Raw genomic sequence first — 24,128 nt, 5'->3', positions numbered from 1 at the left:
GATAGCCAGGTGCTCGTTTTATTCCATAAAAGTTTTATTCCGAGATCAGCTGTGTTCTCTTTATAAAACATTTAAAACGTAAATGAAATTCTAAATGATATTTGTTTGGAAGACGAGACTCGGTATTCACTCAGGGTCTCTTTATAAAAGTGAAGAGTTAATTTAGCTAGTTTCGCAATAATAAAGTCAACAAAAGAATAAATACCATCAACAAAATAGCTAGCAAGTAGGGGTGCATATTTCTAACAATTATATTGTCACCTAAATTATAAATTACCCGTCAAAAAAGTCTGTCATTTGATTTAAACACCTGGGGATTTATAACAAATACCTGGTGATTATAGGTAGCCACGAAAATTTGAAGTCAGTTAAGGTTGAAAAAATCGTCTCCGGTTATTTTACTACACCTTGTAAAATTCCAGAGTAAGTCACAATATTGTAATTGCAAATTTTAAACATCTTAATTTTGATGTAGGTTTAGATATCAGAAATTGACATTTTAGTATGACCTCAGTAATCTTCTTAAACGCACAGTTGAAATCTTCATTCTTGCTCGAAGTTTTCGTTTTCGCATACTGCAATAAATGTCACACACCATCAGCAAATATTAAATCTTCATTCTTGCTCTTAACAACAACAAACAAATATTAGTTTTTGCATACCGGAATAAATGTCACACACCTCCAGCAATACCAAGTCTTTAATTTAACCCAGTTGAAGATCGATCCCACGACACCTCGTGCTCGAGGAGACAACAATGTTACAAGACCATCGAAGCGGTCTAAAACAAGGATATGATACTGATAACTGATTGTTTATAGTTTTTGATTTGTTTTTTGTCAAGCCTTCGACCGACAAATGGAAAGGCTACTAGCTGGTAATTGAATACCATTATATCATGTAATTTATGCAATTTGAAAATAAGAAACACAAATGAAAGTCCTAATTGGACATTAAGAGTTACAGATGGAAAATGTTATGTCAAAGAACTAGAAGTGTCATGTTTGAAAAGTGAACTATATACACACTAAATTCAAATTAAGGGGTATCTAGCTACAATAATCAAAGAAAGCCAAATAGTTATATAGAGTCTATATAGTTTTCAGTCTCAAGTTTGTGCAACTGACCAAGAGTGCATTTTTATTATACGCCCGTCTTTTAGACGGGACGTATTATGGTATACCGTTGTCCGTCCGTCCGTCTGTCTGTCCGTCGTCCACACTTCGGACAATAACTCAAAAACACTTTCACCAATTTCCATGAAACTTAAGTGAATTGTTTATATCTATTGACGTAAGCTCCCTTTCGTTTTTTTTTAATTTCAGATTTTAAGTTTTGGATTTATGGGGCTTTATTCATAAAAAAGGGGGGATTTTCAACACTTCGGACAATAACTCAAAAAGGCTTTTACCAATGTCCATGAAACTTTGGTGAATTGTTTATATCTATTGATGTAAGCTCCCTTTCAATTTTTATAAATTTCAGATTTTAAGTTTTGGATTAATGGGGCTTTATTCATAAAAAAAGGGGGATTTTTAACACTTCGGACAATAACTCAAAAAGGCTTTCACCAATGTCCATGAAACTTTGGTGAATTGTTTATATCTATTGATGTAACAAATAATACTTAATAAAATCTGATGAAAACATAACATTTGTAAAATCTTTAGTTCAATTTAAAACATTAAATTTCTTGTAAAAAATAGGTTCCATGAATGTCATACGTTTGTACTATTATTGAACAGTTGCAAGGATGAAAGCACATTAGCAGTCCCTGAGATACTAACTGTTCCCTGAGGCATATATCATTTTATGATAACATTTTAAGGTGGCACGGTAGTATTTGCATTCCAGAATTTAGGTTGCTCTTTTGTGTACCCTACTTAGGTAAATGTATCTAAACAGTGTGATTGGACAAAAAATACAGTATCAACTGAACATACTTTCCCAAACTGAGGGATGAATCAGGTGAAGAAAAATATAAAATAATTTTACATACAGATGAAAATGAATTTTTGAGAATTTTTTAAAATTTTGTATTCACTGCACCGTAAAAGACCTAAAAGTACAAGTGGCCTTAGCTTTTTAAAAATAGCAAAAAAAGTAAACGGTCATGATACATATTCAAATTCATTTCTGAATAGTAAAATGAAAGTACTTCAGTTAACTGTGAATGTAGAATTTTTTGCAGTGTTAGAAAGTGGTGAAAATTCTAAAAAGGCTATCATTATCCCTTATGGGCCAGGAAATACTACCGTGCCACCTTTACTATCTAAGCTATGGATAAACATCAAATACTGTTTTTGCATATAGGATGTTTTACTCTTGTTAAAATTGGTTGCAATTGAAATCACAAATGATACCTTAGCATTGCAGCTTTTTTTTTATAGAGTTCGGTTTCGGTGGAAGGGTTGAGTGCAATAAAAAATGTTATAAAACATAACTAGTCTACAATAGCACATAATAAGTGAACAAGTGACAACATGAAAATCCTAACATGTGACTAAATATTCCTTAAATGTTAAAGGGTGTCATTTTATGAAAAAAATAAGGAAATCAAGTCTCCTAAACATTTATCAATATGATCATCTTGTGAATATTCTAAACAATAAAAAGGTAATAATCATTATCCACCATATTAAGCACCATTTGAACAACTTTTGCATACATCTTTGTATAATTTAGTATGGATTCCTTACTGTGTTCAACAGAATCTAACTATGAGCAATATACCCCAAGAAAATTACCTTCTTTCAAACTACTATAAAATTTGGAAATCAGCCATAGAATTACTAAAACCCATAATCATATATCACTTTCCTTATATTGCATTGAAGACTTCTATGTAATATGCCAATGTTAATGATATTTGTTTTTTATGCTAAATATTAAAAAGCTGAACTAGGTTTAATCATCAGTGTCTTCTTCACTGTAATCACTGTCCTCATCATCAGAAAAATCCTCATTTTCATTCTCAGAAGAGGCCTCCTCCTCAGAAAAATCCTCATTTTCATTCTCAGAAGAGGCCTCCTCATCATCAATGAAATCTTTATCTTCATCATCAATGAAATCCTTACTGTCATCACCTACTTCCTCATTTAGATCATAACTTTCAGTAGAGTCACTTTCACCATCTTCACTTTCCCTGTTATCTTCTTGCTGCTCCTCATTGTCATTGTAGTCTTTTTTGCCATTTTTATACGCCCGTCGTCAATGAAATCCTTACTTTCATCACCTAAATCCTCATTTTGATCATAACTTTCAGTAGAGTCACTTTCACCATCTTCACTTTCCCTGTTATCTTCTTGCTACTCCTCACTGTCATTGTAGTCTTTTTTGCCATTTTTATACGCCCGTCGTCTTTCAAACAACGGGCGTATCATGCGCTAAAGCGCAGCCCTTTATTTGAACAATCCAGAGCTAGTGCTGCCTGCCTGTTTAAATTGAAATACAAAAGTTACCTGGTTATGTTGGGTATTTTATATGATCAATTTCAGTTATCATCAAATTTTCACATCTTACATTTTTGAATCTTAACATTATGCTCGTTGACAAAAAAAAAAAAAAAAAGGAAAAGAAAACGACATAAAAGTAAAAAAAAAATAATAGTATGACATAGTTCTGATGTTACAATTAATATAAGCCGTCGCTTTATTTAATCCATGTCACACGTAAAGTACATTGATATACAAACTCACTTACTAGCTAGAAGAAATATGTTTTCAGAGGGAAGAAAACGTAGTACTCGAGGGTGCAAACTTCAAAAGAAAAGTTAAGTTTTGATTAAATTATTGAACAATATTTCAGCCAAGAAAGGTTAAAGAGATGTAAATAGATTTTATTAAGGAGATTTACATTTTACGGTTACCTAGAAAAACAACATTTTATTTCTTATAAAATCCGATAGTATGTTTAAAATCTGCACTTTTTAAAATGACAATAACACGAGATTCTTTTTCAAATATCAAAATGATTTCACTTAAGTGAAAACTTATCAAACCTCTGATAGAAGTTGTTCATTTTTCTTTAAATTGAAGTGGCCACTTGATAAGAAATTTCTTCTTACAGTTGAAATGGGTTTGACGGTCTATATGGAGTATCGATTATTGAAACAATGTATCACTGTTATATTTACTTTTTCCGGAGCTGCTCAATAACAAGCAATTTAACCTATATCAGTATTTTTTTCTAAACTTCACATTAATTCATTCATTCATTCATTCAACATTTCTACTTGTAAATTCATTGCGAAAAGCATGATTTGATAACATTCAGGATGTGCGCTTCTCATGTTTTTGACGTAATGTCAGATATTCGAAATCATCTAGTTTTATTAATGTGCTGCCAAGAAATTGTTGTCCGTAAACACCTACTTTTCTTTTCATAATCTTATCAAATGTTAGATAGAAAGCTAGTTTTAAAAATGTGATGAAATCCTTTCTATTTTTCCATTGTTCTGAAGCAACCAATGTTAAACGTAAGAAAAGTCTAGAGAAAATCATTTCCCGACAAATTTTCAATGACTTTTATATCAAAATCAAGTTCACGGACCTTGCTTTTTTTTTTGCTTTTTCGGGTTCTGTTATTGATGTTCTATAAATGCATACTCTTTTAAAAAGCTTTTTTTTATTTTGAAACAGATAAGCAAACATCCTCAAGTAAAATCAAGATACCTATGATTTCTATAAGGTAAAACAACAAAGTTGTTTGGTAGCAAACCCCTACACTTGTAATATTGTTCTTTATTGTGTAATTTGTATTCTCGGTTTGCTGTCTCATCAACAATTACTTAATATCCCAATATATATCCATAACTGATAAAACAGCTGAATGGGTCTCCCTCGGTTTTAGTTTGGAACCCGGATTCGTTTTCTCTTAATCGGTTTATGACTTTGGAACAGTCATACAAGTGCGAGGTTTAGCTAGCTATAAAATCATGTTTAATCCACCTTTTTCTACACAATTAATTAACATTCCTGTACCAATGCAATTGAGGAATATTACGGTTGTCCATTCGTTTGATGTGTTTGAGCTTTTGATTTTGCCATTTGATTAAAATGTACTTTCCATTTTGAATATTCATCGGAGTTCTGTATTTTTGTGATTTTACTTTATTTTGAACAGCGGTATACTACTGTTAGTAGAAAAAGATGAAGTGGTTTAAGTGCCAATGTTGCCTTTATTTATATTTTGTCCGTATTTTATTTACAGAAAGAACCCGACTGTTGCATTGGTCAAGTATAGTCGGTGCTTCTCACGGTGAAGACTACAGTATATGGGAGTATGGTAAACCAGCCTCCAGAGCTGTCAAGGAAGTCTGTGAATATGGATATGTCAATCACATGGAACAAGAAATGAGAAGAAATGTAAGTTTTTTAAAACTTAATTATAATGCAGAATTCAATAAAATTTCGTCAGACTTTTTAGACATTAGTCGGACTTTGATTAAAAACCTATTCATACAAAACCGCGGTTGTGTTCCATTTGTTGTAGTCAGAATCTCGTCCTTCTTTCATTGTGTATGATAGTTAGAAAACATATATAACATCATGAAATAACTTACGGAAACACGTGATTTTCGCATGAACATCAAATCTTTTCTTTTTTTGAAGACATGTTAAATTTAGTGTACATTTTTTCATCATAACAAATCACATTGTCGTTTATTTCATGTTTTATAAACTCTAAATTTATGTATAATGTGACCTCTGTGCACTGATCCACCTGTTCAATGAAAAGGCTTAAATTTGTAAAAAAATATGGCAATAGCTGATACTAATATTAGTTTCCATCTTTTCTTTTTTAAAAGAATTATTAATTCAAGAGGAACTGAAGGTCAATAGAATATAAATATGAATTTTATAAAAGCAAATTTGACCATATATGTAAATAGCAATATAATTTACATATTCTTGTATGAAATGTCCATAAAGGGGCGTGTATCTTAATAAATAATTGATACCAATAAGAATAAATGTCATCATTTTTTTTAAGAAAGTGGTTCATTGATATAGATCAATAAAATAAGTTAAAAAAGAGCGCGTTCATAAATTTGTTACACGTACAATAGCACACAAGTGTCTACACCTGTCTCAAAATTGTCTTTATTTTTAGAAAAATTTTCTCCTGATTTTGCAAGCATGTAAACAATGACTAAGGAAAGAAAATGGAAAGTAACGTTTTTAATACTCTTTTTGGCTTGATACGATGAATGCAAGTAAAATTACATTTTTAATCATATTTTTACTTTGAAAATTGATTTTTGAAACATTCAATCTTCTCTACAGCATAACATCCACTATTGGCCCATTCATGTTACACAAATTTACCAAGTTTAGTTAAAATGTTACATATGGATTTTTTCACCATGATTAAAGAGAACCCAGCCAAGTTTATACTAAATTTATGTTCATTAATAGAAAGCACAGTAGGTTAAAAGTTAGAGGGTAGAATTTACTGCGAAAGTTATATATCTTTATATAAATTATCGTTACTGAACTAGTTTTGAACTATGAATGACTTTGTTAATGTAAAACGTCCTTATGTATGATTATATATGTTAAATTAGATCTGTTACTTGGATTGTTCAATGGACGAAACTTCCCAGAGCCTTACTTAATTTACCGGAAATGACAAATGTACATTCGAACATACAAACTTTGTAATCAGAAAGAAGAAAAGAACCCTTTTGATGCATCAATATGTTTAACCCATCAATAAATACTTCACTGACTATTGTGCTGAAAATCACTGCTAGCTTTGTATGTTATTTAGCTATGGATACCTGGTACACAAATACAAATAATCTCGTTTTCACACCGTCTTGTACTTTCATACTTCATAAAACCTAATGTTATGTCCTTTAACCTCCAATGACTTTACTCTTTTGTGATATCTATAAATTCAATTAAATATGTCGTTTGTAAGAAAAATATTGAACATTTGTCAATTTCATAATGGAAAACATGGCACATCAAAGAAAATATTCGCCAACGAATTATGATATGGAAATAAATAAAAAGTTGATTACAATAATCGAGAATGAATCCCACGATGTATAAAATGTTTTTTTTGTGATTATGTATATTTAAAGTTTCGTACATGCTACAAAAAAGTTTTATGTGAAATATATTATAAATAATGTCATAAAATGTTGACCCACTGAATTTGATATCAATCTGTTTGTATATAAAAAAACCCAGGAAAAGTGACTGCTTTCATAATGTGAACCTTAGGTGTTGCTTGAGGTAACATTCCGTTTTAGGCCCCCTCGCAGATAATGTTCATTCTACATTTGACTTATTTAAAAATGCATTGTGTTTTATGCTTTTACTGTAACGTTTAATTCTACAGTATTAAAGAATTTGATAAAAATAATGATAATTATTATTTCAAACAGTTAAAGTGTTTATGATTTTTGTTATTATAAAGAGAACCATAGAGCCTAATAGTGCAGATCTAACCAAAATTACCAAAAAGCTGGGAAACTAGGACAATAATAGGACCGCTCGTAAACCCAAATCCTTTAAGCTATGATCGTGTAACTTTTCCACCCCTGAACTGTATTGTAAGAAAAATACCTACATGTAGTTTAACAGAAAAAGACACGCTTGTCCTTGGAAAACCTCAATACAATAATATTATAAACAGGTCCTTGTTAAATATTAGACTAAACTGGCGTATAAATCTTAATGTCAAACATTTATCAACCGGTTAATGTGTCTGTAAATGTTAAAATGGCATTTATTACATATTTATCAAATTGCAATTGATAAATATATACAATAAATCCCTTAGAAATATTAATTATTATTTGATAAAATAAATTATCAACAATTAGGTGCGAGTTTTTGAAGAATTCCCCAATTTTTGCATTATCATGATAGATTATCATACGAAGAGGGTTTACTTTTAAAAGAAAACAAATAAGTAAGATCTGTTTCTGTGTATGCGATGGTGATTTTGCAAATACCCGTATTTGACTCCTTTAAACAGTTAGTATCACGTGTTTGTCAAATTAATTAAGTGTGACGTTTTATCTGAGCCAAGGTCACCATCGGAAACAAATGATTTTTCTATAATAAACGCATTTGTAGGTGAAAGGTCTTCAATTTGACAAATGCTAAGGCAGACATGATGTTGTGGGTTCAAGTTTTATTACATTTTGTCGTTATTAATACTGTAATAACATAATACAAAATGAATTTAGAAATAAGCTATCCATGACTTGAGGTCAAAAACTTAAAAAAAAATAATGAAATTTAAACAGAAAATGATAAATTGCAGCAATGTATGGTTTGATATATATTACATCGTCGTTTTTTATGCCCCACCTACGATAGTAGAGGGGCATTATGTTTTCTGGTCTGTGCGTCCGTTCGTTCGTTCGTCCGTCCGTTCGTTCGTTCGTCCGTCCGTCTGTTCGTTCGTTCGTTCGTTCGTTCGTTCGTTCGTCTGTTCGTTCGTCCGTCTGTCCCGCTTCAGGTTAAAGTTTTTGGTCAAGGTAGTTTTTGATGAAGTTGAAGTCCAATCAACTTGAAACTTAGTACACATGTTCCTTATGATATGATCTTTCTAATTTAAATGCCAAATTAGAGTTTTGACCCCAATTTTACGGTTCACTGAACATAGAAAATGATAGTGCAAATTTCAGGTTAAAGTTTTTGGCTTCAGGTTAAAGTTTTTGGTCAAGGTAGTTTTTGATGAAGTTGAAGTCCAATCAACTTGAAACTTAGTATACATGTGCCCTATGATATGATCTTTCTAATTTAAATGCCAAATTAGAGTTTTGACCCCAATTTTACGGTTCACTGAACATAGAAAATGATAGTGCAAATTTCAGGTTAAAGTTTTTGGCTTCAGGTTAAAGTTTTTGGTCAAGGTAGTTTTTGATGAAGTTGAAGTCCAATCAACTTGAAACTTAGTATACATGTGCCCTATGATATGATCTTTCTAATTTAAATGCCAAATTAGAGTTTTGACCCCAATTTTACGGTTCACTGAACATAGAAAATGATAGTGCAAATTTCAGGTTAAAGTTTTTGGTCAAGGTAGTTTTTGATAAAGTAGAAGTCCAATCAACTTGAAACTTGGTATACATGTTCCCTTTGATAAGATCATTCTAATTTTAATGCCAAATTAGAGAATTTATTCCAATTTCACAGTCCTTTAAACATAGAAAATGATAGTGTGAGTGGGGCATCCGTGTACTGTGGACACATTCTTGTTTTGTTTTGCGATGACATGTTGATAATTGTTTGCTGTGCACGTATGCCGAAGAATCTACACGCACAGGGTTAATTTCAAATTTCACTGTTCTCTTGTTTTAACGGTTTATCTGATTTGACCAAGGATCATAGTTACCAGGATCATAGTTACCAGGATCATAGTTACCAGGATCATAGTTACTCAGCTATCGTTTGGTTGTCTAAAACATGCATAAAAACCAAAAGACATCATGACAAATTATATTTTTCATTGTTACAATTCTGTTTCTTTTTCGAAGTATATATATATTTGATTTGTGTTGTCTATTGTTTCTAATCTTGGATCTAAAAAAGATGAATAAAAGATGTTTAGTAAGAGCCGACGAGACAGCAAACCAACGATTGAAATAAGAAAAGCCAGTTTGATTTTCTGTAGATGTAGTGTATCGACTGTACAGTTATTAAACCACGAGTTGGAGCTCTGAAACGGACACATGTCCATAATTATCAATTTCTACGTCATTTGGAAAGTTGTCTCATTAGCAATCATACCACATCTTCTTATTTTTTTTTTATATACACACGAAAGAAACACAATATTTTTAGAGCTCAAGCAGAGTGAAATCATTTGTTTCGTCATAGCAAACAATGACTCACAGGTGAAGCAGTTCTTGGGAAAATCTTAAAAGTTCTGTTAAACCGACAAAATGAGGAAGAAAACTAATAAAAGAGACTTCCGATACCATCTTTATTACCGACAAGATACTGCTATTTGTCATAAAGATGATGCGGTTCATCATATTTTATTGCATCTCCTTCATTTACACTAAGCACGTGACATATATCGCTTAATGACGACACTGCTGTCGATTACGTAATTATGGTTCTTAACTATAACGAATCGTTTGAAGAAGGAATAACCCAAATAGAGGAGAGTTCCCCGGAGTGTACTTAATGTCAAAACACGAGTAAGAGGACATATTATTCAAACAGTAACCCAACAGGACAAGTTGACTTCTTCATGAATCACACTAATAAATTTACAAAAAGACAAACATACTAAAATACCAAGTACTGATCTAAGAGTACTTACAGTTACTGAAAGTTAGTTCAAAGCCAAAAACCAATTAATAAATTTATAAATCATGTTTTCCAAGAGTAAATTGGTTTGAAACCATCTAAAATTATTGATAAATGAGCGAATAATTTTGTATTGATATGACAATCAGAATGAACATATATGTTTTCCAGCTTAGAATGCGCCTTTTTTTCTGGCAAAAATGTTTTCATAAATAATATAGTTGTTGTCCCTAACATGAACTTCCCTTTTTTGAATTTGTTTTGTGATTAAGATGGCATCTTAGCTAAAAGAGTTAAAGGCGTTTTATACATATACTATTGGGATCTAAGAAGTCCCCAAAAGGTCTTTGACAAGCTCACGAATTAAAACCTGCCGGTTAAATAGTCATGATATTTGTTTTCTTTTTCAGACTGACAAGATACTGACAGTTGTGAAAACTCAGCCATTATGGGGTGAAAGGGACATAACTAAGAAAAGTCTGGATACACAGATAAATGTCAACCAACATAATCATCTGATTTCTCTTCTGTCGATGATTGGTCCAAGTCCAGATTGGTGCATAGGTAAGTCACGTGGTCAATTTTATTTTTTTTTTGTTTTATCAAGGCATGAATGTAGAAAAACGAAGCATTTATTTCTTATCCAATTTCTTGAAAGGAAGGAAATGAGTTTCCTACACGATAAATGTCAAAATGATATGAAATCAGCATAAAAGAAGCTTTTTCGGAAGTTTGCCAAATAAGCCAACTATTACTATGTGGAGCCGGATCTGCTGACCCTTCTGGAGCACCTGAAATCACCCCCAGTTTTTAATGGGGTTCGTGTTGCTTAATCTTTAGTTTTCTATGTTGTGTCTTGTGTACTATTATTTGTCTGTTTGTCTTTTTATTCTTTAGCCATGTCGTTATCAGTTATTTTTTATCTTTGAGATTTGACTGTCCCTCTGGTATCTTTCGCCTCTCTTTTACTAAAGTTATAACTTTATTTCGTTGTACATGCAACTTGTTTTATTTCTAAACGTATTCCATTTTGAAAGATTTTAAGTGTTAAATTCATAATTGCATTGCCTCTTAATTATAGTCTTTAATTAATGAAAAACTGAAAAAAGAAGAAATATTTCAAAATAGATGTTTGTTATAAATTGACCATAAAAAAAGATGCTGGTGACGTCAATCTTTATATTATTGTTGATTTAAATCTAGACATTTTAATGAAAAATGTTCAAAATGAAATATTTGACAGAAAATACCATTCTGAGGAAAATAAACTATTTAACTGTTTAATATGCCGAATAATGACTTTTTATGCTAAATCGTTTATGAATTCGTTTCTTGTATGATTGCACTTATTTATAGAATAAATACAAACATGCTATCTGTACTTGCCTATCAAATAGCTTCTTAATGATTTTGACAGGTATGCAGACCATGTACAAATTATCCATTACAGCATGTCAAACGTGCTTTTCTGTAAAATAATTTCAAATTAGACATTATGACATTGTAGATAGAGCAGAAATGAAAGCTAAATATTTATTTTCATCTCGGTTATGTAATAATAAATACCTTTTTAATGGCTGATATTTTGAACGATGGCGATAAAGCGCCAAACATACGAAAAAAACGGGCCAAAATATCGAAAGAGATAATTCTTTTCTGAAATGTTGTCAAAACAAACTTCTAAATTGATAAGTCTGCCATGGTCAATTAGTGACAATAGCATATGCAGTGGGAAGAAATATAGTATACTTAATTGCAATAATGAACATAATGAACATAAAGTGTAAAAAAATAATTCACGAAAATCCAAAATTACATCACTGCTCTTTCAAAGAATGTTGTACAATATTTACGCCTTAAAGTAAAGCAAACCAAGAAATGGTGAAAAGAATACCATATAAAATTCACGTTAGCTACGAATGAGTATTTGTAAAATTTTATTACCTCCCTTTTACCGTTTGTAAACGAAAGATAATTTAAGCGAAGAAATGCGTTACTGCCAATCAATATACATAACAAAGAATTTGCACTTTACATTTGTGCAGAATAATTTTCCCTGATTTCTGTTTCTTAAAAAGTATATATGTAGATATTTTACCGCTGTTCCCATTCATATATGGACATTGCTATCATAAAATTACTCAAAGAGGGACTTCAGGTATTACAAAGAGGTTCAATTATAAAATAACATATCTTTTACTAGGTGTAAGTAAGCTGAACATGTGCAGAGCTGATTGTAAGTGGGAAGATGAAATAAGTATAGATCTGTATCCATGGGATGCTGGCACTGATAGTGGTCTATCATATTTTGTAAGTATATCAAAAGCGCTTGGACTTAAATAGATTTATTTTAGTCTATGTATTCGTTTCCAGATGATTCATGGTAATGTTTTATTATTGACTATATACAGACACTTGTTTTTTATGATTTAAAAGATGTTGTGTCATTAATTTTAAAAAAAAAATATATAATTAATGCGTTCAATGGTTCTGTGGAAATGTAAGTGAAAGTTCAGTTGTGGACAAATTCAAAATATCTTATACTAAATTTCCATACATTTACTTATCAAAGTGTCGAATGGACGCGTGATTGTTCGAAGCTAGAAGACAGATATATTTAGCCACAGATTGAATAGAACGGGCTTATTTATATAATGTGTTTTAATTTACTAAAAAAATAGATGGTATCACTTTATACTTCTTGGTAAAAATGTTACTGGAAAGTAGTCTTTGTTTGATTGATTTCTTGGTGGTTGCTTTTACATCGCCTGAATGCAAAATGTTTATACCGCGGCGTAGAAAGGTTTTGTTTTAAATTCTAAATTTCAATATTTTTAAAAGCTTTGTCGGATAAAAATCGACCTCATACATATGCATATCAATACATCTGTTAACATATTTCTTGTTGTAAACGTCTGTAACTGTTTTTAAAATACTTAGCTGTTTACGAAAATCTACAAACAGACTAAACGTTATTATTTATTTCATATTTAAATGTTCCAAAATTAATCAAAATCTATTACACGTCGATTTCTAACCGAAGCAGCTCAATTTTTAATGAATTCTTTCAGTTTAATTTTAGTATACGATTTTGTTTTAGTCTCACAATATTGAAACAGACCCACCAGAAAACATCCACAAAATTTCTAATTCATATCCGAACCACGCTGAATCTCCATTTTATGGTAAACAAAAAATAAGACCAATGGCCAAAATAGTCTTTACAAAAACAAAAGAGGTGTGTAAAAATGGAGACACAGAAGATTCATCAGAAGATACAAGTGCAACAGATCTGATAGAAATGATGAAGAAGAAGATGATGATGAAAAAGAAAATAGGTGGGTATTCATTCGAACTTCTCTAAAACATAGTATGTCAAACCCTCCTCTCTTTATATTTAAAATATATGCATAATATATATGCTTGCAGTATTGAATCAATCTTATTAAAATACAGACCATGTGTCCAAGCTTTGCTGAGAAAGACCAGACAATACTCTGTTCTACTTTCTGTTTAAAGGCCTTTCGGGATTCTCTAATTTTGTCCTAATGATGCCCACTTTCAAAAAGTTGTAGGCAGGAATTTCATTGGCTCTTTTAATTACATCAGAACAGAAAGTAAAATGAACGGAGTGATGTCAAATTCTTTTGTCAGCAAATCTTGGACACGTGATCTGTATTTTGATTCGATTGGTGTTGAATGAACCAATCGTTGGAATGATTTAGTACAGTTTGATGTGAACGTTTTAGACACCACATGTATGTACATGTAAATTATGTTTGTCACGTCAAATGTGCTGCTAGTAAGATCATGTATTTATATATGTAAGCTCTGCATTTAAATAAAATATGTTATCAATGGAAAAATACCGAGAGGTACTATTAGAGTGTATCGACGGATATAAATCAAATAGCCTATGGCCTAGCTTTCTTATATAGTTTCCATTTCTGCAAGCATATTTATATTTATCAGATACCAGGATTGAAATTTTATATTTACGCCAGACGCGCGTTTCGTCTACAAAAGACTCATAGTGATGCTCGAATCTAAAAATGTTAAGAAGGTAAAGTACGAAGTTGAAGGGCATTGAGGACCAAATATAATATTTATAAGTTTTAAAACAATATTTAAGATATTTACGACATTTACACTTACTTGTATTTAGAGTAATTTTTAAATAATCCAGACAAAAATTTAGTGAAGACTTTGAAATAAACCAGGTGTGATATAAAAATGTTTTGAACATTTATAGACAATTTGTAAAAAAATCGCTTCGACGATACAGTAAAGACAAGTAAAAAGCTGACATATTATACACAAAACTGCATATTTATACTCCCATTTTATGTATTATCTCCCCTTACAGCTGAGCGTTTACGGCAAAGTAAGTAGCAAGTTGTTTTGCGTTTTACCAAGGGACGTAACTTCAGCATGATGCATGGCGATTGAATGCATTTAAAGTGTACATTTTGCATGGAATATTTTTTTTCAGTACTTACTTAATTTTCAGATTAATATACACAAATTAATTTTAGGTTTAGGACGTATTCATTATATTAATTAAAACATTAAAATTCATATATACGAGGTCGAGGTTGATGGCATTTAAGAAACAGGGAATCTAGTTAACAGTACTTTGTCACTATAACAGTTCTTTATTTACTTTTAAAAAAAATCTTGGAAATTTATCTTTTTGAAAGAAAACTTGTCGATCGTATAAATTGATTTGTTAGGAGGATATGTAAAATGTTTCTTTCTGATTAGAGATTAAGGCAACAAAATGGGAAATTAGAGATTAAGGGAACAGAATGGGAAATATAGATGGATAAAAAAGTAACATTTTATGAAGATAGTATAAGAACTTTACCAATTTAAACTTAATTGACAAATGATACATGCCAATTTGTGTAGTGTTTACCGATTGCATATAATCTTTGTTGATAAATGAGAAAACTATTTCAGAGCAAGAAAAGTGTGCAACGAGTGATTGGACTGAATGGACGGATTGTAATACTCCATGTGGAGTAGGGTCCATAGAACGGAGGAGATTTTTAAGGAATCCACAAATTCAACCATCCATATGTGGAATAGATCTTACGGAAACTAAATCGTGTTTAGGAAACTGTAAAAAAGACAGAGTGCAAAAAGAGCTACCTGACGACTTCGTTGTTAGACATGATCCAATCAGGAAGGTGGATGACATTTGTGCTATAACACCTTGGTCTGATTGGTCGCCATGCAGTGTCACGTGTGGCATCGGTATCAGAGAAAAATGGCGAATGTTTCTTCGAAAAAGTAACCTCACAGATAACTGTGGACTTCATCTAATGGAAAAAGATGTTTGTGTTGGCAAAGTTAAAGATTGTAAACTAGCACAAAAAATGAAAAACTTTACAGGTAAATAATTATATGTAATTCAATATTTAAGCAGTCCTGATTTTAGTATGTTTGTAATGTGATTTATTGGTGATTTCATAAAAAAATATACTTGTATTAAAATTGATGCATGCAAATATTGAGGTGTCAGGTATAACTCTATTTCATCACTAGCAATACGTTTATTTAGTATACAATTTATCTGAAATACTTTTAAGTCAATTTCCAGATAACCAAAGTTTGTTTAATATAGATTTCAACTAGCTAAGTTCAAAGACATGTTTTGTTTGTACCTAGTCAGGCCATATGGACTATTTAACGTCCTTCGTTCTTTGTTTTGTTTGTGGGGCTGTTTTTCTTCTTCTGAGGAATCTGGTGTTAGTGGCTGGTTTCCAATTCCTACACTCCCTGTAATCCTATTTTGTTTGTCTCTGTGTTTTGAATTATGATTGAATTGATTTCATATTATATAAACGATCATCAATTATGACCATTTGTTTTCCACCACTTGACCTTTTATCCTTTCGTTTGTAGTTTTGGTTGGCACTGCTTGCTTGTCAAATGCAATTGTATCAAGTCAACTAGTTCAAACTCACTTTATAAACAAAAGAATACAATATTTTTTCTTGTAATTTATACATTTTATGTTGTTTTGCTGGTAAAGATAGATATACAAACTTAAAGAGTTAGTTGTTAGTGTGGTTTGTTTAAGTATCCAATACTTTTAGCTATTCCCGTTATCCTATTTATATAACATTAAAGGAAAAAAGGTCATACCTTATCTCAAAAACAGTCTTCCTAAATATTTTAGATACTGTGGATTCATCTATTTTTGTGGGTAACAATTTTCGTGGATTGATGAAAACTTGCATTTTCGTAGATATAAGATTTCAACGTTTTGCCTATCACTGCATACAAAGCCTATATAGATTTTGTTTTCGTTGAACATAAATGTACATTTAAATTCGTGGTTCACCTATAATCACGAAACCAATGTACATTTAAATTCGTGGTTCACCTATACTCACGAAACCAATGTATATTTAAATTCGTGGTTCACCTATACTCACGAAACCAATGTACATTTAAATTCGTGGTTCACCTATACTCACGAAACCAATGTATATTTAAATTCGTGGTTCACCTATACTCACGAAACCAATGTACATTTAAATTCGTGGTTCACCTATACTCACGAAACCCTCGAAAATTGGCATCCAACGAATATTAATGAATCCACGTACAGTACTTTTCAAATTTTCTTAATTTTCTTCAAAACTGACCTTTTATTTTCAGCAATATGTTTACAACCATCTTACAATGGGCCATGTACCGGTCATTTCCTACGTTATTACTATAACCATTCACTGATGACGTGCTTGCAATTTAATTATGGTGGATGCCGTGGCAATGATAATAAATTTGAAACTGAGAATGAATGTAACATGTACTGCAGGGATCATATGGGTACTAAAACTATTTATGTATAACATAATTATTTATTAACAGCTAGCTCAATGATATGAATATAATGACCAGTAGTTATCATTGAAATGAAACTATGTTTTACAAAGACATTAAGTTAAATTTGACCGTTGGAGAAATGAATTTCATATATATTCTAATGATAGTTCGATGATATTATGAATTCCTTATTAGAATGTACGTGTTGAAATCCGCCATATTTAATGAGACACCTATACACAAAACTCGCTTCTGGAGTAGTTAATTATAAACATGGTTTCAGCTAAAAGATCGATTCAACTGTTGGTGTCACCGAGGGTATCAGAAGATTAAAATCCAGCGCTCCTCTATGCAGGCATAATCCATTCTTAAAACGTTCAGTTTAGAAGTGTACTTTCAATGATTTAAAACATTAAGATTTTCAACCCCTTTACCCAGCTTGCCTAGGTAGAAATTGCACAGTTATTTTTGATTTTTTTAACGTTCTTCATCTTTGCTATTGAGATGGCCTTAATTTTAAGTCATATAATGTATTAGATTAAGCAATGCTATTCATTTGCGTTTATTCCCGGCATGGTTTGCACGTTAAGATATTTGTAGTATCAGTATTATTTTTATACAAAACTTCGGAGGTGTTGGACTGCATGATATCTGGAATGGGGGCGCCCCCTGGAATGGCATGGGGATCGATAAAACATGATAACACACACTATGTTAAATTTTCATTGTTCTTTTTCTTCAGAAAAAGTTGATCCTAGATTAAACTCTGTTATTGTAGAAGAATTGATGATTCCAAAAAAGAAAGATAAAATGTCTGATGACGAATCTAAACGAAAGAAAAAAGAAAAACGGAAAAATAAGAAAAAACAGAAAAGGAAAAATAAAAATAATCGATTTCGAAAAAACAAACGCACTAAACATGACCCAAGCTTAGGACCAGCAATAAACTGTAAAGTAACTGAATGGTCTGATTGGTCAAGATGTTCGGTCACGTGTGGTCGTGGCGTAGTGACGAAATCAAGGAAAGTTATTACCAAAGATTCGAATGGTGGAAAACCATGTCCTAGAAAATTAATGAGAAAGAAGAAATGTAAATCACCGAAATGTCGTAAGTATATCTCTATTCCCATTATAAAATGGTTTGAGGGTAGATGTCAGTTTTAAAGACTCATTGTATTTAAAACATTAATATAATATTGTTACAATTAAGTAATGAAGGAGAAATGCCACAAATATTACATTTCTATAAAGGTCGAGTTAGAACGCATATACTAAGCTTGACAGAGTAATTGAATGCATTTAAAAAAAAGTGTCTGACATTATCCATTGGATGAAAAAAAATAATGAAAACAACATTTTATAGATATATGGTTATCATGTTATTGGCAAATCATTATACATTGTACATTAATCTTCAAAACGTTTAGATTCCTCTTTTTTGTTTTATAAATAACTAGATTAAAAGAGCAACACGACGGGAGCCACGCGTGGAGCACATGAGACCACCCTTAGTTTTTGGTAGAGTTTGTGTTGCTAAGTTATTTGTTTTCTATGTTGTGTCTTGTGTACTATTGTTTTTCTGTTGTCTTTTTCGCTTTAAGCCATGGCGTTGTCAGTTTAGTTTTGCTCTATGAGTTTGAACGTCCCTCTGGTATCTTTCGTCCCTCTTTTACTCTTACATGACATTATTTGTAATTCGAATTCTTTTAAATATGATTGACAGAAATAAAGAATTTAATATATATTCTATTCAAAATATTATCTTTGTAGCTATAGATTGTCAAGTTGGAGAATGGGGACCATGGTCACCATGCTCACAATCATGTGGTGATAATGCAGTTCAGAAACGAAGGCGAAAAATACTTAAAAAGCCAAGACGTGGCGGAATGGATTGTCCTTCTCATAGACAAAAGAGACGATGTGTAGTACCGATGTGTCCTAAAGCTGATGTAAGATCCTAAAATAAGAACCTTCAGATGTAAGCTTCGATCTCTCAGATCCTCATTTTTTAATTTTTTTAACAAAAAACTAACAAATATAAATAAGAACTAACATCTAACCTGATTCTTAAAGTTTTCTCTTCACACATTGTCAATGTGATGACAAAAAAGTTATGCAACGTGCATTACAACATGTAAAATGCGCCTTTATGAACATGACATAAATGGTACTTTCATATTTCACAGTAACTTAATCTACAACTAAAGCATGTGAAATAGATGTAATAAGTTTTTGTGTTACCTTTTTGTTTTTCGTTCTTTTTTGTACATGAATAAGGTCGTTAGTTTTACATTGTCATTTCGGGGCCTTTTATAGCTGACTATCCGGTAGGGACTTTGCTCATTATTGAAGGCCGAACGGTGACCCATAGTTGTTAATTTGTGTGTCATTTTGGTCTCCTGTGGAGAGTCGTCTCATTTGCAATCATACCACATCTTCTATGTTTATAGAAATAAATTCTCTTTTTTCAGCACTCTCCTGCACCTCCCCCTGATTAGATTTATGTTAAAGTGATGTACATCTGCATAAAAAAAACCGATAGTTTCTTGTTTTGCCATGGTATTGTCAGTTTGTAATCAACTTATAAGGTTGAAAATTTTTAAGATATCTTTCAACTTTATACAGTTTAGAGAGTTCAAATATCGGAGAATCATGGCTTACAAATTGTTTTGTGAGCAGTCAATTTTATATGAACATGATCATAATGAGTTTAAAAAAAAATAAATTTAAGTACTCAGATGGAGCTGAATTAGTTATTAACAAACTCATAGATACCAGACTGAAACTAAGTACGACAGACAAGCATTTCTTCTACAAAAGGCTTACTAGTGAAGCTCAAATAAAAAAGTTAAAAAGGACAATTAATTTGTAGAGTACAAAAGTATCGAGAACCAAAACCTCTGAAAGCTTTTGCCAAATACAGCTATGGTAATCTATTCCTGTAGTTGCAAATCCTTAGAATTTCGAAAAATATAAGAGGTCAACCGAAAAAACAAATTCACTTGAGCAAAGTTATCCAAAAAATAAATAGCTTATTTTACTTGTCATTCACATTAAAGTCCACATGTAAAACGATTTGAGTGATTTATTGGTTATGGCTACAGTAAACAGAAAAATAAAAGAAATATTTGATGTTGGTAATATACACGTGTCAATGATTATGACACTTAGAGCGCACTTGTAATGAGAATGGTGTTACAAAGTCATCTTAAATTCCACTACAAGCTACTCCTCTGATGGTCATTATCTCAACACTGTTTTGCCACGTTTTTGTCAAATAGTTCGATCTTAACATCATTCATTTATTTAAAACTCATTGTGTCAAACTATCCGGTTTTATGTTATCCTTAATTTGTTTTATTTTGATTCAGATGGAGAAAATGATGAGAGATGCAATGTCTGTTTCATTTGGACGACGTTGACGCTGATTTCCTTAACAGACTTCCTATAAGTTAGTGGCAGCAGCGTAACCTCATACCTCATATCGTGTAAATGTAAACTGTGTTTTCAAAACGCAACGAAATACCTATAAATGGGTACTAAATCGGGTCTTTCAATTTCAATTGGTGTGTTAAATATGTTAAATGCAAGCTATATCAAGTTACCACAAAAACATTGCATAAACATAACAATACAACGAGTAAGACGTACTAATTATTATAATGTATATTCTGATTGATGCTAAACGTGAATTGATTGTGCAATGTTTTGGTTTTATCTGAAAATGAACTTGGTAGTGGCATCTAAAAAGTGCTAACATAAAACAATCGGCTGACAAACTAGTATTTTGGCCAGTGTTTTGTGCTTTTATAAAAAAAATCACAAATATTATTATTGTTTAATCTGTAAATATTATGTAAGTTTCTGTGTGAGTAAAATAGATCATGAATGAGTGATATCCTGAGTTGGATGTTTGAATGGGATTTGTGTTCCACAACAATGACCGACTACATTTGTTTGCATGCATTTTATATTCTGTATGGTGAATAAGATATATAAGTACATCCAGTTGGAAATTTTCACTAGAATGAAATTCAAAACAGTGTGACTGTGGCCATTGATTGACACATTAAATTCATCCATTGACTGGGACAATTTACGTGAACGTTTGTGTGTAACGACCACTGTTCACGACATACCTACGATAGACATTTAAACTGTGGGGTCACCAAAGGTTTCTTAACGCCTTTAATTATAAAATAATTCGACAAATTAATCAGGAATAACCTGTATGTGTTGATTTATATAATTGATATAAATCAAAACATCGTGTTATTTCTGAATATTTTTCGAATTACTTTATTAAGGTGTTGAGAACCTTTGGTGACCCCATAGTTTAAGTGTCTTTAAAAAGTACATAGTGAGCAGTGGTCGTTACATACAAACGTTCACCTAAATTGTCCCAGTCAGTGGATGAATTTAATGTGTCAATCAATGGTCACAGCCACACTGTTTTGAATTTCATTCTAAGTAATATTGTTCTTGAAAAAATGTATATTTTATCGCATTGGATATTGAAATAACCCCAAATATATTGAAACTATTTATAATAACTAAACAACAGCTTTATTTTATAACACAGTCAGAGTAATTTTTCAATCCATCCGAACATTTAATGACTAATTAACATGTATATTGTAATACTGTTTTAGCAGTGTTATTTATATTGTATAACGAGTAATCAGTCATATAGGTTGATCATGACATTAGCAAGATTTACAAAGTTATATTAACAGACTTTATAAACAATAAAAAATATACCACGATTCCTAATTATGAAGCATACACTACAACTACAAGGTTGCTTACTGTATGCCACTGTTAACACCCCTCAGATAACAAACAACTGTTCGTGTCACAAAAAAACTAATAACAAAGTAACGTTCTGGGACTCTGAACTGAAGATGTATACAATATGATAACATAAAAAAAACCTGTGTGAGCTTGTGAAAAGGAAAATTGTTTTATAATGGTTGTGAATGTTTGATAGCAAATTGGATGTGTGTAATTGAATTTTAATGAATGTTTTTATTATTTATATTTATATGTTGTTATATATTATATCTATTTCCATTTGTATTTCATTTTATTGTTACTTTGTATCTGTAAAACTTCAAAATGCGAAAGTTTTCGTAGTAGTCATATATCTAAGCCAATATCCGAAAATGAAATCCTTATATTGGAGACTGAGCACTTCTTATACGACTATACATAATGAAGCAGACTTATTAAATCAATGTATGTTCATTAGAGTTAAGTCTTGTTAATTGAACTAGTGCGAATCACGAAATTGAATAGGAAGAAGCAGACTCTATGCTATAGGGAGAGGCGTGAACCTTTAGTTTGGTCGTATTGATCATGAGACTTAAATGGTATTTAACATTTGAGATGTTTTCGATAAATCTGATATTTTGAAATATTTTTGAAAGTTTTAAATAAAGAACTCACAACCAAACTTCGTTTAAAAATCCCCAAGCAACATGTTCGAGATTGCGCAACATATATTTCCCGTTATCATTGATGATGGGTTTTAGTTTTGAAAACATATTTGGTACTCCAGTTCTCCAAATGACAAATCAATTAAGTCAGAGATTTCATTGGTTGACGTCATAACAAAATGTATAATCTAGAAATCGACAACTACGAACAGTGGTCACATGTCTGTTAAGTGCATTTCAATCTGATTTTAGATTATGATATATTTAAAGCTTCTCCAAGAAAAAAATATAATGTCTTAATACGGCAGACGTACGTTTCAAGAGTAATTGTATTAGCAGAACAGATGTATAAGTATTATCTTTGTCGGTGTCTACAATATTAACTTTCAATGAGAAGGAAAATCACCAGTAAAACTGTATGTTACCTTATTTCAAGAAATTTCAAAAATAAAAGAAGGATATTTTCTATGCAAAATAAAAAGGAATCAATTAGAAAGATTTAATGTATAAACAAATTAAATTGGTTAATTTTAAGAGCTGGGAAATTTTTCATGTTAAGCAATTGTCTGTTCTAACATTTAAAAATCTGATAATACTTTTACGAAGAGATTATCTAATTTGTATTTGGCAAGACGTTTCGGAGATTTGTGTCATCAATGCTCTTTAACTTCGTACTTTTTGGGGCTTTCTAACTTTTTAAATTGATGTAAAATATTTAAATCCTGACATCAAGGAAGAAGAGTTTGTTCATACATTTCTTTACCATATTAGAACCTTTTGATAAAATTGTTTGGTTATATTACACAACTTTTATATTTTGTTTGAAAAGACCACGTACAAAGATGGACATATTTCACACAAGACAATAAATAGAGATGGTCATGTTTTTATATATAAAAATGGTAAAAGTACACAAATCGTTATTATCCCTGTTTCACCTCTGCAAAATAATATTTCTTTTCATTTATATGTTTTGTATATTTTGTTCATTAAAAAGTTGTAAAAACCGAAGTTTGCATATTTTTCATGTCTATCAAGTCAACACCAATTGTCTATCTTTCTTATTTTATTTAAGTATTGCCTGCATGACCATGTTATTTTCCACTGATTATAGAGTTTCATGTGTTTCATTACATGTTTTAGTTGTGATTTATCTTTCTGAGTTATTCTTTTTATGAAATTGGCAGTGCTTGTAATTTGCTTTCTTTGGTATGTTTATGTGTTGCCGGGCTTTTTTGTATTCTTCTTTTGATATATTTCGTGTCTTCCTATATACTTTATTGGTTTTATCATTGTTTGTGAATGTCGTAATTTAAGGTTACCAGGTTTCTAATTTAAATTTTTGCTGGCCCTGACAAAGTAATGTTAAATGCTGCATCACTATTTTGAACATTTTTACCTATTATGTCTATTTGTTTTGATTACATATCGTTGTCAATATAATGGATTTTATACGACTGTCATACAAGTGAGAGGTTTAGCTAGCTGTAAAACCAAGTTTAATTATCCATTTTCTACATAAGAAAAGGCATGTACCAATTCAAGAATATGACAGTTGTTATCA

The 24,128-nt window shown here is 31.2% G+C and overlaps 1 protein-coding gene and 1 pseudogene across 7 annotated transcripts in view; one reads left to right on the top strand and one right to left on the bottom strand.

Annotated features, from left to right (window-relative positions):
* Positions 1–23,575, top strand: part of LOC143049921 (spondin-1-like) — an 80,844-nt gene extending 57,269 nt beyond the window's left edge. Inside the window, exons 6-15 of one of the 7 annotated variants that reach the window (XM_076223692.1) lie at positions 5,212–5,366; positions 10,697–10,850; positions 12,490–12,596; positions 13,387–13,624; positions 14,653–14,670; positions 15,249–15,683; positions 16,959–17,129; positions 17,869–18,234; positions 18,897–19,075; positions 20,498–23,575. In XM_076223692.1, the coding sequence (XP_076079807.1) occupies positions 5,212–5,366; positions 10,697–10,850; positions 12,490–12,596; positions 13,387–13,624; positions 14,653–14,670; positions 15,249–15,683; positions 16,959–17,129; positions 17,869–18,234; positions 18,897–19,075; positions 20,498–20,548 (1,874 nt within the window). In that variant the 3' untranslated portion in view covers positions 20,549–23,575. Of the gene's footprint in view, positions 1–5,211; positions 5,367–10,696; positions 10,851–12,489; positions 12,597–13,386; positions 13,625–14,652; positions 14,671–15,248; positions 15,684–16,958; positions 17,130–17,868; positions 18,235–18,896; positions 19,105–20,497 lie in introns of all 7 variants that reach the window. The other 6 variants (XM_076223696.1, XM_076223695.1, XM_076223698.1 and 3 more) reach the window with 6 other exon arrangements.
* LOC143050080 (small nucleolar RNA U3) lies at positions 2,969–3,125 on the bottom strand (annotated as a pseudogene).
* Positions 23,576–24,128: the final 553 nt, after the last annotated feature.

Source organism: Mytilus galloprovincialis, chromosome 10 (assembly GCF_965363235.1).
Source record: "Mytilus galloprovincialis chromosome 10, xbMytGall1.hap1.1, whole genome shotgun sequence".
NCBI lineage: Eukaryota > Metazoa > Mollusca > Bivalvia > Mytilida > Mytilidae > Mytilus > Mytilus galloprovincialis.
This window is presented reverse-complemented; position numbering and strand designations above follow the sequence as displayed.